Below are 16,467 nucleotides of genomic sequence, written 5' to 3'. Positions count from 1 at the left end.
GCCAGGATGGTCTTGATCTCCTGACCTCGTGATCCGCCCGTCTCGGCCTCCCAAAGTGCTGGGATTACAGGCTTGAGCCACCGCGCCCGGCCAAGCCTAGTTTTAATGGGGAATTTCCTTATACCATGACTTAAATCCTTTCTGTCCTCTGTTTACTTCTCACAAAGACACACATCCTATAACCAACCAGCAACGACTGAGTTATGTGAGCAAAAGGCTCCAGGCAGGCAAATTCCAACTTCAGAACTGAAAACGAGAAGTCAGCAACACAGTCCTGCCCAAGGGGTGTGATAGGCCTGTCTACACTTCTGCTTCTCTTGTTTCTGCCTGTTTCAATTCAAAGACTTACAAAGCATCAAGCCTTAAACCAAGCACTGGTCTCTCCTCTTCAACATAAGCAAAGACATTGGGTAATTAATTCATACAATGATTCATCAAATCCATCGATAAGTCCTCTGTCTTAAAAGAATAAGAAAACCATCATACCTGTGGGGCATATTTTAGTAAGATAAACCAAACTCACCGCTCCGGGTTAGTGAGGACAAGACCATTAAAAACCCGTGAGAGATCTCGAAGGTTGAAGATGTAATGGAACTTCGACGGAGTGGGAGGTAGGTCTTGCACAATAATTTTGTAAAGTGCTAGCGTGCAGAATGTCAGCTTGCCACTCACAGCCACAATGCTTTCATGAAACGTCTGAAAAATGCAAAGACACCCCCCCAACAGACAAATGTCCTTCAGTAGATGGATGAATAAACAAAATGTGGCAGAGCCGTACAATGGAATATTACTGAGCTATAGAAAGGAATGAAGTTGACTAGGCACAGTGGCTCACGCCTGTAATCCCAGCGCTTTGGGAGGCCAAGGTGAGCAGATCACCTGAAGTCAGGAGTTCAAGGCCAGCCTGACCAACATGGTGAAACCCTGTCTCTACTAAAAATAAAAACATTAGCTGGGCATGGTGGCGTGCACCTGTAATCCCAGCTACTTGGGAAGCTGAGGCAGGAGAATCTCTTGAACCCAGGAGGCAGAGGTTGCAGTGAGCTGAGATCATGCCATTACACTCCAGCCTGGGTGACAGAGGGAGACTCCGTCTCAAAAAAACAAAACAAAACCAACCAGGAATGAAGCACTGACAGACACACACTCCAGCACAGATGACCCTCGAGAACATGATGTGGAGTGAAGCAAGCCAGGCACAGAAAGTCACGTGCTTTATGACTCTATTTATATGAAATACCCAAAATGGAAAACTCCAATGGAGACAAAAGGTAGATTCATGGTTCCTGGGAATGAGAGGTGGGATGGGAGTAAGTGCTAATGCGTAGGGGTTTCCTTCTGGGGTGATGAAAATGTTCTGGAGTTAGACGGTACTGACGGTTGCACGACACTGTGAATGGACTAAATGCCACTGAATTGTATACTTTAAAATGACTATAATAACTTTGTGTTATGTGATTATTATTTTTTTTTTGAGATAGGGTCTTGCTCTGTTTCCCAGGCTGGAGTGCAGTGGCATGATCACAGCTTACTGCAGCCTCTACCTCTTGGGCTCAAGTGATCCTCCCACCTCAGCCTCCCTTGTAGCTGGGACTACAGGACACCACCATACTTGGCTAATTGTTTAGTATTTTTGGTAGAGACAGGATTTCACCACATTGCCCAGGCTGGTCTCAAACTGCTGGGATCAAGTGATCCGCTCTCCTCAGCCTCCCAAAGTGCTGGGATACAGGTGTGAGCCACCATGCCCAGCCATTATGTGAATTTTACTACTTATTTTTTATTTTTACTTTTTTTTATTATTTTATTTATTTTTTTTAGATTGAGACTCTGTTGCCCATGCTGGAGTGCAATGGCACAATCTCAGCTCGCTGAAGCCTTCACCTCCCAGGTTCAAACAATTCTCCTGCCTCATCCTCCCAAGTAGCTGGGACAACAGGTGCCCACCACCACACCCAGCTAATTTTTGTATTTTTAGTAGAGATGTGGTTCTGCCATGTTGACCAGGCTGGTCTTGAACTCCTGACCTCAAATGATCCACCTGCCTCGACCTCCCAGAGTGCTGGGATTACAGGCCTGAGCCACTGCACCTGGCCTGATTTGTTTGTATTGCTCTAGATTTTCACACTAACAAGTCAACATGATGTGAAACCAAAGCCCCCAACCAGCCCTCAGCGGGAGTTTTGACTAGCACAGACCTCACAGTTTTGAAAGCAAATGCCTTCAGGTAGGGCATGAATGGGCCAGGTGCTCACAGTTCCTACTGGTCATGCCTGGCCACTCCACACCTTTATCTTACCCACCGGGCCCCTGGAGCCTCCGAGTGTGCAGACCCCACTTTAGCAGGGAAATGCCAGATCAGAAGATGGTTGTTTAAATGAATGGGTTCCATTTGGAGGAGCCTAGTAAACCATAATAATAACAGCAGTAACTAGCAACTAATGGGTAGCTGCTATGCACTAGGCAGTGTGCACTAGGCAACCTTTACACACATTTTCTCTCCTTTCATCCTCCCAAAACCCAGTGAGGTGGGGACCGTCATGATCTCCCCACTCCAAATGAGAACGAGGTTAGGAGAGTTCAAGGGACCTGATCCCAGAGCAGAAGGGGACTGACTCCAGGGCCTCAGCCTGCTAGTTGATTCTTTGCTGTCACTCACTGTGGCATGAGCACCTCAGGGCCACATCAGGCCTCCCACGAGCCCAAGGCACTTTTGCCTCCATGGACCCCTTCCTCCATAAAAACACATTACAATTACATTTTATAATGACATTGTATAAAGAGGATTTTTTTCTTCTGATTTTGAAAGAAATTAAAACATTTTCATAGGCCCTTGAAAGTACTGAGGGCCCTAGGCTTTGACCCCACTGTGCCTAATGGGTAAGTCAGCCCTGCGTATGCTTCCTCCCAACACAAGGTCTTCCGGTTTAAACTTCTAATTAAAATCAAGTTACCGAGGTATGGCCTTTCAGGATGGAGGAATAAATTAAATGCAGAGACTCCTCTGAAGGAAACGGCACGTTGAAGACACTGAATAGTGAAATAAATCTCGGGTCAACTTCATTGCGGCCTCCTCCGGCTTTTCCCATTGCAGCAATAAAGCCAAGGTCTCGAATGCTTTTACAGTTCAGCTCCTTCCCACGGTCATATAAATAGCCTTTCTCCAACAGCAGCTTCAGCAAGGCAATTGGCTGCTGCGTGCCGTATTCATCCACCTTGATTTTTATAAAAAAGAAAAGAGAATAGTAGTATCGCAAAGCGGGAGTCAGAGAGGCCTTGGCTGACCATCCTAACTCAAGCTCATTTCTCCCGTCACTCTCCAGGGCACCTTGGTTTCAGTTTCACAGGGCTTCTCAAAGGTTGCAACTGTATATATCCATTTGTGACTGTGTTTTTTGAAGTTTGTCTCCCTTACGATACTACAGCTTCATGAGGGCAGGAACTGCATACGTGTTGACTACACAGCACCAGTCTCATAGGAAGGGCTGAATGAATATATGTTAATTCAATTAATGAACAGATGGATAGATGGATGGATGGGTGGATGGATGGACAGACAGACAAATGGACAAATGGATGGATGGACAGATGGACAGACAAGAAGTCAACAGTGCAGTCCCACCCGGGGGTGTGATATGCCTGTCCACACATCGACACTTCTGCTTCTCTTGGTTTCACCTGTTTCAACTCAGGGGCTTACAAAGCATCAAGCCTTAAGCCAAGCATTTGTCCCTTTCTTCATTTAACATAAGCAAAGACATTGAGTAATTAATTCATACACTGATAATGACAGACAGATGGGCCCATCCATTGAATGGACGGATGGATGGACAGATTGATAGATGGATGGATGGATGGATGGATGGATGGATGGATGGATGGATGGAGATGGATGGATAGATGGATGGATGGATGGATGGATGGATGGATGGTGGATGGATGGAGATGGATGGAGATGGATGGATGGATGGATGGATGGATGGATGGATGGATGGATGGATGGATGGATGGATGGATGGATGGATGGATATGGATGGATGGGTGGATGGATGGATGGATGGATGGATGGATGGATGGATGGATGGATGGACAGGTGAATGAACAGACGGGTAGATGGACAAATGGACAGCTAGATGGAAAAACAGACAGACAAGCAAAGAGAAGAATAGATGGATAGATTAATAAATATATGAGTGGATGGACAGATGGATGGTTGGATGGATGAACAGATAGGTAGGTAAATAACAGATAGGTGGATGAAAAAACAGACACATGGATGGATGAAGGGAAGAATAGACTGATAGATGAATGAACATATGGATGGATGGATGGATGGATGGATGGATGGATGGATGGATGGATGGATGGATTCTGGCTTTGCATACAGTCCTTCTGGAAATAGACTTTCAGAAAAAAAAATGGTTCTATGAAATAATGTAAATTTTAATTCTAGTATGCTAAGAAAACTTTGTACTTCTCAGGCTCTGACCCCAGAAACATACTCATAAGGCAGCCAAAGTTTTTCTTCCTCAAAAAGTCCAGCGGAATTCTTGGGAAGTATCTGCCCTGATGCCTCCCATGTACAAGGAGCCAACATCAGTATTATTAATTTAAAGAAGAGCTCCTTTAGAAACTACTTCCTCAAATACATACTGAATTTAGTTCAAAGGCCGCCAGCTACCTGCTTCCCTCCTCTAAGAAACTAGGGAACGTGATCAGTCAGGGCAAGGTCCCTCTGTGTAAGAACAGCATCCCAGGCACATTCTGCCCTAGGCTGGCTCCCTGCAGCCTGCGCCCTGCAGACATTGCACAGAGGTAAATATCAACGTTCTCATACTCACTTCTAACACACACACACCCATGCAAACACAAGCACTGTCTTGACCCATCCCTCCACCTGCTTGAGCGTCTAACTACCCTTGGCATATTCATGTCATCCATGAACACCAGCAGGCGTTTTCCCATGGGCGGGCCGTAAGTATCTTTGGTTCGCTTTTCCACATTTGCTTCTAAATTTCTTTGGATATCCATGGATGTGGTGCGGGAGGAGAAGTTGACCATTAACACAATCTGAAGCAGAAAGAGATGATGTGAAAAGCCAGTCTTTTCTTCAGGGTACAGCAGTCAACATTTGCACACAAGCTAGCAACTATTTTGCAAATCCCTCTGAACTAACTTTTTAATAACCCAGTGTGAGTCTGTGCTTCATTATTTTCTAAGTGCTAAAGCAAGAGTTTCTCTTTCCTTTCAGCAGATTGTATGAGTCAATAGCGAATTGTCACATGTGAGCCTTGGGGACAATGTGACATAGAAGAAAGTAGACTGAGGGTCTTGTTTCTGCACAGTTCTAGCAAGGCGACTTCCAAAAAGTCATTCAACCTTTCAGAGCCTTGTTCTTCTCACTTGTAAGACGATTGTAATGACATCTTTTTGGACTACTTCATAGAGTAATTGCATCGTATGAGATGCAATATCCAACAGTATTTTCAATATGACAATATTCAAACATAAATCACTATCATGCTGGCTGTATCGAAACAGGTCAAAGAGAGCACGAACAAGTGGTTCAGGCTTTGGGACTAACTGCTGGTGGGAAGGGTGAGGGAAGCCCCCTGGATGCTCATGCATGTGTCCTCAGCCCTCCTGCCATGCTTAGGCTGGCGAGAGCTCCTTGAGTAGTGGTTCTCACACTTAACTAATTATGCATCAGCTCCACCTGCAGGGCATGTGCCACACACCTTGCTGGGCTCCATTTCCCAGAGTTTCCAATTTGGTAGATCAGGGTGCGTTTTGTATTTTTTTTATTTTTAGGAGATAGGGTCTTGCTCTGTTGCCCAGGCTGGAGTGCAGTGATGTGCAATCATAGCTCACTGCAGCCGTGAATTCCCAGCCTCAGGTGATCCTTCATCAGCCTCTTGAGTAGCTGGGACTACCAGGCACAAACCACCATGCCTGGCGGTCTGGGATCTTTTTTTTTTTGAGACAGAGTCTCGCTCTGTCACCCAGGCTGGAGTCCAGTGGCGTGATCTTGGCTCACTGCAAGCTCCGCCTCCCAGGAGAATGAGGCCATTCTCCTGCCTCAGCCTCCCAAGTAGCTGGGACTACAGGCGCCCACCACCATGCCTGGCTAATTTTTTTGCATTTTTAGTAGAGACAGGGTTTCCACTGTGTTACCCAGGATGGTCTCGATCTCCTGACCTCGTGATCCACCTGCCTCAGCCTCCCAAAGTGCTGGGATTACAGGCGTGAGCCACCATGCCCGGCCTCTGGGATCTTTTAAACAAGTTTCCAGTGATGCTGAGGCGGCCAGTCTGGGGACCATACTTTGAGAACGAACCTCTGCCTTCCATAACCCTCTCCATGTAGGGCACCCAAAGTGCAGGTGCACACGAGCTGAACGTGTTGAAGCTGAATGTGTGCCTTGCTAAAGCGACTGCGTTCAGGTGCACCTGGCCAGGCTGATGAGCACCAGCTGCAGAGTCCTGGGGGAGGGGTGTTGTGATGGAGGCTCCCAAATGCGGCATCCTAGTGCCTGACTCCACAAACCCGTAGGTCCCCCTGGCTGTAAACCCCGCCATGCTCCCTGTGCACATCTCCATGTTTATCCTACCACTGCCTGCGAATCCCTACAGAACAGATCTTCACAGCTTGTTCACTTCACTTGTCCTGTGCACCTCGCAAACTCCATGCTGGGTACATATCCGACCTCCTACAAATTGGACATGTAACTGACTGGAGGAAGGAAAGGAAACACTTGAAAAGTTTTAAAAACCCAAAAATGATGGTGAATAATGTGACAGCCAGCCTCTAAGAGGGCCCCAGATCCTCCTCGCCTCCAGGTGTCCACGCCCTGGTGCAGGCCCCTCCCACACTGTATCAGGGTGTACAGGGTGGATTCTGTCTCCCCCATAGATTAGGGCAGAAGGGAGGGTATGTGACTTCCAAGGCCAGGTCATAAAAGACATCATAGCATCTGCTTTGGCACCTATCTTAAGCACTCACTCTGGAGGAAGCCAGCTACCATGTTGAGCACACCCAAGCCATCTGTGGAGAGGGCCCCATGGTGAGGAATGGAGGCCTCCAGCCTTCAGCCATCTCAGATGAGGATCCTCCAGCTCTAGCCAGGCCTCCAGATGTCTACAGCCCTGGCCAACAGCTTGACTGCAATCCCATGAGAGCCTGAGCTAGAAACCCTCAGGTAAGCCACTCCCACATACTTGACCCACGGAAACTGTGAGATCACAGTGTTTGTTGTATGAAGCTGCTATGTGCTGGAGTAATTTGTTACACAGCAATAGATAACTCATATGAATAATGACTTACGTTAGTTTCTTCACTCAGATTTTTGAGGAAATTCTGGGTAGTGGCTGTCTTAGAAGTGCCAGATTCACCAACAAAAATAACAGGTTGCTTAATTTTAACCATTTGTTCCAATATCCAGGTAGACCGAGTGGTATCCACTGTGTGAACTAAAATAGATATTAACAACAGGGGCATCTCAGTAGCTCCAGTAGGGTGAGCACTGGGGGCAACGTGGAATTGTCCTAGAACCCCACAGATCCCATAAAAAACAGCAGCAAAGGCCAAGACATGACCTCAGAAACAGTCACCCATTTAAGTGTATAATTTATTGACTTTGGCACAGTTCTACAGCAGTGCGATCCTCACCACAGTCCAGGTTTAGAACACCCAAGCTGTTTTTAAGATGCAATTCTGACTTATACTCAGGATATTAAAAACTCAGCTTCTCTGTTGCTGACATCACTCAGACCCCTGCGGGATTTAACTTCCTGACCAACACCTTCCTCTGAAGAGACAGTGAAACCACAGCATCATGTGCGGCTCCCTCCTGCACTGGCATATTTTCATCCTGATGGACTCCTGAGAAAACAGGGACGTCCCACTCTACAAGTTCAATGGACCAAAGTCAGACACATGCTTTGTGAAATTATTCAGCCCATATTTTATCTAAATAGCCAGAGGGGTGCATTCTAAATGTGGCTCAGTATATAAACGCCCATGGCACACAGCTTTTCAAGTGAGCGCCCTTTATAAAACACTGCCTCATTCCTTGCTGTTTGGTCCCCACCCAGACAGCTCTGTGGACTGAAGATGAGCCTAGGGAAAGGCAAGGGGAGGCGAAACAGCATCTCATCCACCTGTGGGGATTGGCCTGCTGGGGAAAGAGCCACGGAAGATACTCAGAGCCAGCAGCTGACAAAAATACCAAAGGGGCCACCCTCTGTGCCCAGGAGGGCCCACGGCTCACCCTCTTCAATTCTTCTCTACCAGCTCTCTGCGTGGGACTCAGAGTACCAGAGAAGCCATGGGATATTCTCTGCCTCCTCCTAGAGTGAGGATCACACACTCCTAAACCCAGGAACAAGGATTTGACTATGACTTACCCAGGATGTCGATAAATTTCCTCTCGGGGGCATGAATATACTCTGGAACTAATTTACTCCATGGGACCCACTGATTCCGTTTGTCATCAAAATGAAAGTCATACAAGGTTGGAAGTTGACCTGCAGGAAATAATGGTTGATTTCACTTCAATCATAAACATGGAAATGTAAAACCGGTTCTGGCACATGCTTGAAATGAACTAATGTTGCGTGTACCGCAAGGAGGCCATAGTGAGTACTTCAATGCTGCTCCTTTACTGGACAGATATCGAGTACCTTGAACTAACGCTACTCATCACTGGACACATACCAAGTATTTGGAGCTTATGTTTCTTGTTCACGGGACAGTCACTAATGTGACTTGTGCACTGGTCAGGCACTTTCTGAGTGTTTTCAACTAACGCTTCCCATTCACTGGACATACACTTCCCTGCGAATACAATAGCGAAGCAGAGAGCCCTGGTCCCTACCCTTGCAGTTGTTGGAGGGCCAGGTGGGGGACAGATGCAGGCAAGAAGTGGCCATTTCAGTATGGAGCCGTAAGTGCTGCAGCGGGAGACGTGCAGAAACAGCGGACAACACGGGAAGGCAGCAACCCAGGCGGGGCAGGGGAGAGATGGAAGCTGCGGGTGCCCGGGTAATCACCATCGCCTCCACCCAGGCCATGCAAGGCTTTACTTGAGTGTGTCTAAGAGCTGACGGGATGGTAGAGAGGGGGAGACTGAAGATGAGAGAGAGAGACTCAGATGGAACGAGGAGCCTGAGAAGGAGGAAGGGGCTGGGTTGGCCTCGGCTGGGGTGGAGTGGGGCTGTCCTCTTCCACTGTAAAAGGAGAAAGCTGAAGACGGGAGCTGTGGGCTTTTCCGCTGGAAGGAGAGATTCCTATCAGACCGCTGCTGCTGTTCCTGTGGAAGCAGGAAGAAAGATCAGCTGCAGAGAAAGGCGAGGGGCAGGGTGGAGATGTGGGGAAAAGGCCCAACGCTCCTTTGGAGCCAGGAGTGAGGGTGCCAGCTGGGGACTGGGATGTATGGAGACATCTGTCTTTGTGGCTGCATGGTCTTCTCCCTGTCAGCCCCTAGAGAGGCCGAGAAGATAGACTTGGGGTTTTCTCAGAGGGATTCAACAGGACAATTAGGCAAGGCATTTGGGGGTCTCAGGCAAGAGTGACTGAAGTGAAGGCCACCAGCCAAGGAAGTGAGGATGCAGGGAAGGGGCAAGTATGGGTGCTTGAGGCGACAGCAGACACTGGGGCAACAGAGTGGCCATCCCCATGAGGCCAAACAGGAGCACAGTGGCCCGAGTCACAGAGGCAGAGTAGGCGGAGAGCAGGATTCGTGACACAGACATGACAGTGCTAGAGGTCACCGTCAAGGGTGTGCTCGAGGGCCTGGAGGGCTGGAGTTGTGAGCAGGTGTCAGGAAATGGGATGCCCACCGGGCCATTCAGGCCCCCAAGATGAGGGCAAATGAGGGAGGCAAGCCAGGGAAGCAGGCCAACATCATCTCCGAGTAAGGGAATTGTAGACGGCAGCAGTGCACAGCCAGCGTGGCCGGCGGAGCAGAAAAGCACTCCCTCAAGGGAGACTTCAGCTCTGGAAGAGTGCACTCAGACTCCCACCGAATAAAGCAGGGACTTGTAAAACATCTTTGATTTGCTCCATGACTCTCCATTAGAAAGACCAGAGGTCATTTCATTTTAAACTTTAAAAAGACCACCAGGTAAGGAGTATAAAATACAACTTCAAAAGCCATCTATATTTCAAGCCATGCTCAAATAGCAATAAGAGATGGACAAAGAAGAGTCCTAGCACTGCATGTAGACCTTGGAGAATGCATCTTTTTCATCATGGATGATTCACTGAAGATGTACATTTTTGTGCAAAAACATAAAATGTTAATTTTATGATTTCCTATGAACGATTTACAAATCCACTCTTGATTGTCTACTGTGCAAATAGTCAGGAATACAGCAGATGAATTATATGGTGGAAATGGAGTGAGGTGGTTAAAAATAAAAATTAAAAAACAGATAGGGAAGCCCACAGGAGAAGATACTCAAAGTCATGCAGAATGTGAGAAGTTTAAAGAGCAAAGGAAGCAAGTGCCTACGCTGAGGCAAGAGAAGTTGACTGTCATCCAGAAAGACCATCCAGAGGGCTTGGGCTTCTACCACAGCAGCCGATGCATTTGAACGGCTTCTGGGGTCTCCATCATGTGCTCTGACCATTGCATGTTTCTCTAAAGAAGCAAACAACCTGGAAAACTCAGACAGACAGAAATGTAGAAAAGCTTGTTCATTTCCTCTAGAAATTTAACCAAAGGCACTCAGAGCAGGGAAACAGGTGACACTCGGTTCCCACCTGGCAGTTCCCCAGGGTTGGCCCAAACTCCTTCTGTGTCAACAGTAGACAAAGAAGCAAGGCGTTTGATATATTCGTCAAATTTCGTCCTTCCATCCTCAAGCAGGGAGGCTCCCAGAGAGCAGTATAGAGCCTCCAGGAAGTAGCACTCCAGCAGGTCGAGGTCCTCTATTTCTCCTTCTAGTAATGCATCCAACATCTTGGCTAACTGGGTTACCTGGTTCACAGGAAAACATCTGGTTCAGCTCACATAGTCCACCCCCACAGTCCACCCCCACAGAGTCCATTCCAGTCATAAATCCTGGGATCCCAGATCCCAGAGCGATGGTAGCATATGACCCATCACGTTGATTCCGACAGATGGAACCCAGTATCTTGACTTGCACAAAAGCAAGCATGGCGCCCTCCTTGGCACTGACCAACAATGCTACTGTTTACCCTGTCTGGCATCTTCACTCCCCTTAAAACCCTACTGTGAGCCTGTCTTTAGGAAATAATTTCTTTTTGCTAACAGCAGGGATCGTTTCTTACCATATTGAGGTCTGTCTGAGGAACTATTGTCTTCAGCTTCTCTGTTTGTCTTCCATCCACTATCCCTTCCACTATCACATCCACGAGATAGGGCACATATTTCTCAAAGAGACTATTCAAATTGTATTGTTCCACCTGTAAAAAAGCAGCATTCCAAAGCATTTCAAGGGTTTGTTTATTTAAATGGAAGTTAGTGGAAAGCTGTTCTTGCCCAAAGAGGATTGAGCAACATCTTCTGATGAATGATACATCTGGAAACCTGGATAATAATGCCCTATATTAGCAGAGAGATTTGTCCTTTACAATATGCTTTCATCTCATCATGAGGTGTTTCATTTCGCTGCCACAGGGTCTACCATGCCCTTGGGGAGGAAGAAGGGAAGATAACAGTTCCCACTTGACAGGAAAGAGGCTGATCATCTTAGAGTTCAAGTGACCACAGTCATCCAGCAAAGACTGTAAAGCAGCGAAGGCCCCCTCCCTATCAAGGCGCCAATCACCACCAGGGATTGCACGGGTCCTGAGACAGCTGTCTCCCACAGGACAGTGCTTCAAATGGTTCTATCATGCTTCCTTTGTTCTGCTCTTCTCTGGCATAATTATGTCCTGGTTTCCATTCACCTCCAACCTAGTAGCCCTCCTAGAGACACACCCAGACCACCTGTGTTCCTTTGAGAAGGTGGTCATAGTGTCCTAGGTGTGGTTGAGCCACAACCCGAACATGAGTGTCACATCCATCTCTGCACTTTTCACAGAAGCCTTTTGTTAAGACAACACATTTCTGGCCTGTCATCTGTTTTGTAAATAAAGGTTTATTGGTACACAGCCATGCCCATTCGTGTACAAATTTCTGGCTGTTTTCATGCCACAACAGCAGAGTTGAGTAGTGAAAGAAATCATATTGCCCACACAAAGTCTCAAATATTTACTATCTACCCCTTTACAGAAAAAGTTTGTCAACCTCTGGTCTAGACCAACCAATCCAATCATTACCTATCCCACTGGCTATAAATTATCTGAAACCAAATAAGTGTGTCTGCCATGTTTTCACTTAATTTGTGCTCAGGGACACAGGCAGGTCAAGGACAAGGTCATCGCCTTCGACTACAAACATCCCTCTGGACTATGTTATCCAACTAGCCATCAATACTGATAACTTTAAGTTCATTTTAGAAAAAAACTTCACCTTGTTTGGTATTTGATTAACCCATTTTTCCCAGTAAGGTCTATATTTCAAGTTTTTAGGGTCCACATAAACCATTCCACATCGAGAGACAGTTGCAGGGGAGGCATACTGTAAATCTCCAACCTGGAGAAATAAAGAAAATCAATCATGACTACAGCTATACACAAGATAAACTAGATATTTAAGGATCTTCTCTTATGGAAAGTTTTTACAACTGCATGAAATCCAAATCATACCAAAATGAACACAGTTTTCATGAGGTTTTTAACTGAACACCTGGGATTTTGATGAGAAGATTACACACTTCTGATGTAACATCTTTTCAGTTTTTCTATAATAAAATTAATGTGAAAATATGTTGTAGAATATCTGACAAAAAATAGAAAAGTATAAAGAAGAAAATAAGTTATCCAAATCCCACCACCTAGAAACAAATGTTGTTTTGAAGTGTTTCCCAGTCAATCTTTTTTCTTTATTATTTTTTTAACATAGTTGAGATCAGGCAGTATAAAACTTCATAAGTACACAGCTAAACCAGATAATATTAACAAACCTAGCTCTCTCTACAAAAAAATATAGTTCAGTCAGCTAATCAGATAGTAATATGTACAAATATTCCATGTACCCACCAATTTTACAGTTAGAAATGGCATTAATACTAAGTTAGAGTGAAAGCAAGTCCCAGGGCCACACCTATGAAACAAGCAGTCCATATCCTAAGCAGGAGATAGAGGGCTTTGGAGAATAGTCTCCAGTAAATAAAGGGACTCGACAGAATACTTGATATGATAGAAAGTTTTTAAAAAATGAGGTTAAGATAAAGGCAAATAGTGTGAGAAAAAAAAAAAAAAAAAACGGACTTTAAACCAACAAAGATAAAAAAAAAAAAAAAAAAAAGGAAGGCAATTACAAACTCCAGACAAAGCAAATGGCTCTAAAAGAAAGTAAATGTAATCACAGTATATTAGTTGGTTCTTCAGTAAATATTTCTATCTTCATTATAATGTAAACATTATCTACTGTTAACCAATTTAGCAATATACTATTCTGACGTTAGTGGTATAAGAGATGAATTCTCACTTTTGTAGCAGTCAGTCGACAGATAATGTATAAACTATAAAATGTATAAAGGAAGAATATCATGCTAAGCCTGTTACTTATAGACAGTAGGGTAATCATGAGAAGAAACAATTCATAAAAAGTAAAAGTAGTCACCTCTGGGACGGAGAGGGATGACAGGAGTAAAGAACAAAGAGTTGTACTCATTATAAACCCTTATGTATTGTTTGTTTTTAAATAATCATCTATATTTACTACTACTTTAATAAACATTTACATTTTTAATTACAAGAAAGACTTATGTTCAAATTTACTTTTAATCACTACTTGCCTCAAAGAGCAGGGCACAGTGTGCTTGGAGCCGGATGCGTTCCCCATTGGCCAATGTCAACAACTTGTTGTCATCCATCACAGAATTCATGTTTTCCACCCATAGAGCATCCACATCACCATCAAATAAAATATACCTGCAGCAACCAAAGAAAGGAGAGGTATGGGTCCTAGAGAGTTTCCAACTATGGAACTTGGTATAACCTGCCCATTCATGTTGAATGTCTTTTTCCCAGGGTTTTCTAACCAGAATCTGAGACAGAGCACCCTAGCTGGCCCACAGGTTTAACTGAATGGTACATAAAAAATTGTTTGAGCCTGTAATCCCAGCACTTTGGGAGGCCAAGGTAGGTGGATCACGAGGTCAGGAGTTCGAGACCAGTCTGGCCAACATAGTGAAACCCAATCTCTACTAAAAATACAAAAAATTAGCCAGGCATAGTGGTGTGTGCCTGTAATCTCAGCTACCCAGGAGGCTGAGGCAGGAGAATCACATGAACCCAGGAGGCAGAGGTTGAAGTGAGCTGAGATAGCACTACTGCACTCCCGCCCAGGCAACAGTGCAAGACTCCGTCTCAAAATTAAAAAAAAAAAAGTTTGAGTTAATTGCCAATATTTAAGAATGAGGGAACTTCACACAAAAATCTGAATTTCTCACTTCTTGGGCAAACTGGAAGTTCTGAGCACACAGACCTGGATTCCTTCATGGGAACAATCTGCTGATGCTGAGGAGTGGCTGCCCATGGAGACAGAAAGTATCATAGTCCCTGCCCCTGCCACAACGCCTACCTCATTCTCTTACACCTGAGGCTGAGTATCAATTGCTATTGATCACTGGTTTTAACCCCTGGTTTCCTGTGGTACAGTCAAGAGTAAAGAAAGTATTTTGGATATCCATGTGTAGTGGGTCGAATGGTACCCACTCCCCATCAAAAGATGTGTTCACCCAGAAGCTGTGACTGGTGACCTTGTCTGGAGAAAGGCCTTTGCAGATGTAATTAAGGATCTCAAGATGCGATCATTCTGGCTTATGCAGATGAGTCCTAATCTAATGACAAATGCCCTTATAAGAGAAAAGCAGGAGGAGACATGAGACACGCAGAGGGGAAGGCCAAGACAGAGGCAAAGATTAAAATGATGTGGCCACAAGCCAAGGAACACCTGGAACCACCAGAAGCAGAAGAGGCAAGGATTTGCCCTAGAGCCTTTGGAGGGAGTGCAGTCCTGCTCACACCTCTTTTCAGACTTTTGGCCTCCAGAATTGTGAGATAATAAATGTCGGTTGCTTTAAGCCACCCAGTTATTTGTTATGGCAGCCCTAGTAAGCTAACACCACCATGTAATTTGCTCCATTTCACTCATTTGTGCTACCTGCTGGGTCCCTGGGAGAATCTGAGTTTACAAGTCCTGGTTTACACACCATGTGTGCTGGCAGTACGTCTACTTCCAAGGCCTCAGGTATTCAAGCTTCAGGATGCTTTCATTTTGTGGCTATACTGGGTGACATCTCATGCAGCGAAGCCCATCTCCACAGGACAGACGCTATTCTACTGTGCTGAAATGGTGGTTTGATAGTGCCTCCATTTAACTCATTGATATAAGTAGTTGGATTTTTTTTTTCAGCATTAACATTTTGGTTTATTTCCTTCCCATATCTTTTTTCTTTTTAGCTTTTTATTTTTAAATAATTTCAGACTTACAGAGTTACAAGAATAAAATAGTATGAAGAACTCCCATATGCCTTTCAGTCAGATTCCCCCACTGTTACGTTTTTTACCAGATTTGCGCTCTCTCTTACTCTCTCTCTCTCTCTCTCTGAATCATTTGAGAGTCAATTGTAGATAAAATGTCTCCTTCCCTTAAATACTTAAGCAAGTATTTCCTAAGAATAAGCACCTTCTCTTACACAACCACAGCAGAATTACCAAACTCAGGAAATTTAATATTGATACAATACTATTATCTAATATAAAATCCACATGCAAATTTCACCAGTTGTCCCTATAGAAAATCTCCGTTTATATTCATTATAAGAGGACTCAAAGGCCAGGCGTGGTGGCTCACCCCTGGTGATCTCAGCACTGTAGGAGACTCAGCACTGTAGGAGACTGAGGCAGGAGAATCCCTTGAGCCCAGGAGTTCAAGACAAGCCTGGGCAGTACAGGGAGACTCTGTCTCTACAAAAAAAGCAAAAATAGGCATGGTGACATGCACCTGTAGTCCCAGTCACTTGGAAGGCTGAGGTGGGAGGATTGCTTGAGCCTGGGAGTTCGAGGCTGCAGTGAGCAGTAATCATGTCACTGCACTTAGCCTGGGCAACAGAGCATGACCCCGAAGAAGGAGAAGGAGGAGAAGGAGGAGAAGGAGGAGAAGAAGAAGGAGAAGGAGAAGCAGAAGGAGAAGCAGAAGCAGAAGCAGAAGCAGAAGAAAAAGAAGAAGAAGAAGAAGAAGAAGAAGAGGAAGAAGGAGGAGGAGGAGGAGGAGGAGGAGGAAGAGGAGGAGGAGGAGGAGAAGGAGGGAGGAGGAAGGAGAAGGAAGGAGGAGAAGGAAGAAAGAAGAAGAAGAAAGAAGGAAGAAGAAGAAGCAGGAGGAGGAGG

At 45.4% G+C, this 16,467-nt stretch overlaps 1 protein-coding gene across 1 annotated transcript in view; it reads right to left on the bottom strand.

Moving 5' to 3' along the window:
* Window positions 1-16,467, bottom strand: part of DNAH10 (dynein, axonemal, heavy chain 10) — a 222,062-nt gene that overhangs the window by 87,053 nt on the left and 118,542 nt on the right. Inside the window, exons 39-47 of the mRNA XM_011988890.1 lie at window positions 13,872-14,007; window positions 12,482-12,604; window positions 11,296-11,430; window positions 10,765-10,981; window positions 8,406-8,525; window positions 7,324-7,469; window positions 4,918-5,070; window positions 2,955-3,215; window positions 524-696 (exon numbers count right to left, since the gene is read on the bottom strand). Of these exons, the coding sequence (XP_011844280.1) occupies window positions 524-696; window positions 2,955-3,215; window positions 4,918-5,070; window positions 7,324-7,469; window positions 8,406-8,525; window positions 10,765-10,981; window positions 11,296-11,430; window positions 12,482-12,604; window positions 13,872-14,007 (1,464 nt within the window). The remainder of the gene's footprint in view (window positions 1-523; window positions 697-2,954; window positions 3,216-4,917; window positions 5,071-7,323; window positions 7,470-8,405; window positions 8,526-10,764; window positions 10,982-11,295; window positions 11,431-12,481; window positions 12,605-13,871; window positions 14,008-16,467) is intronic.

The sequence above is a fragment of the Mandrillus leucophaeus genome, unplaced genomic scaffold (assembly GCF_000951045.1).
Source record: "Mandrillus leucophaeus isolate KB7577 unplaced genomic scaffold, Mleu.le_1.0 Scaffold34, whole genome shotgun sequence".
Taxonomy (NCBI): Eukaryota; Metazoa; Chordata; class Mammalia; order Primates; family Cercopithecidae; genus Mandrillus; species Mandrillus leucophaeus.
Note: the sequence above shows the minus strand (reverse complement) of the source record. Positions and strands in the feature narration are given on the sequence as shown.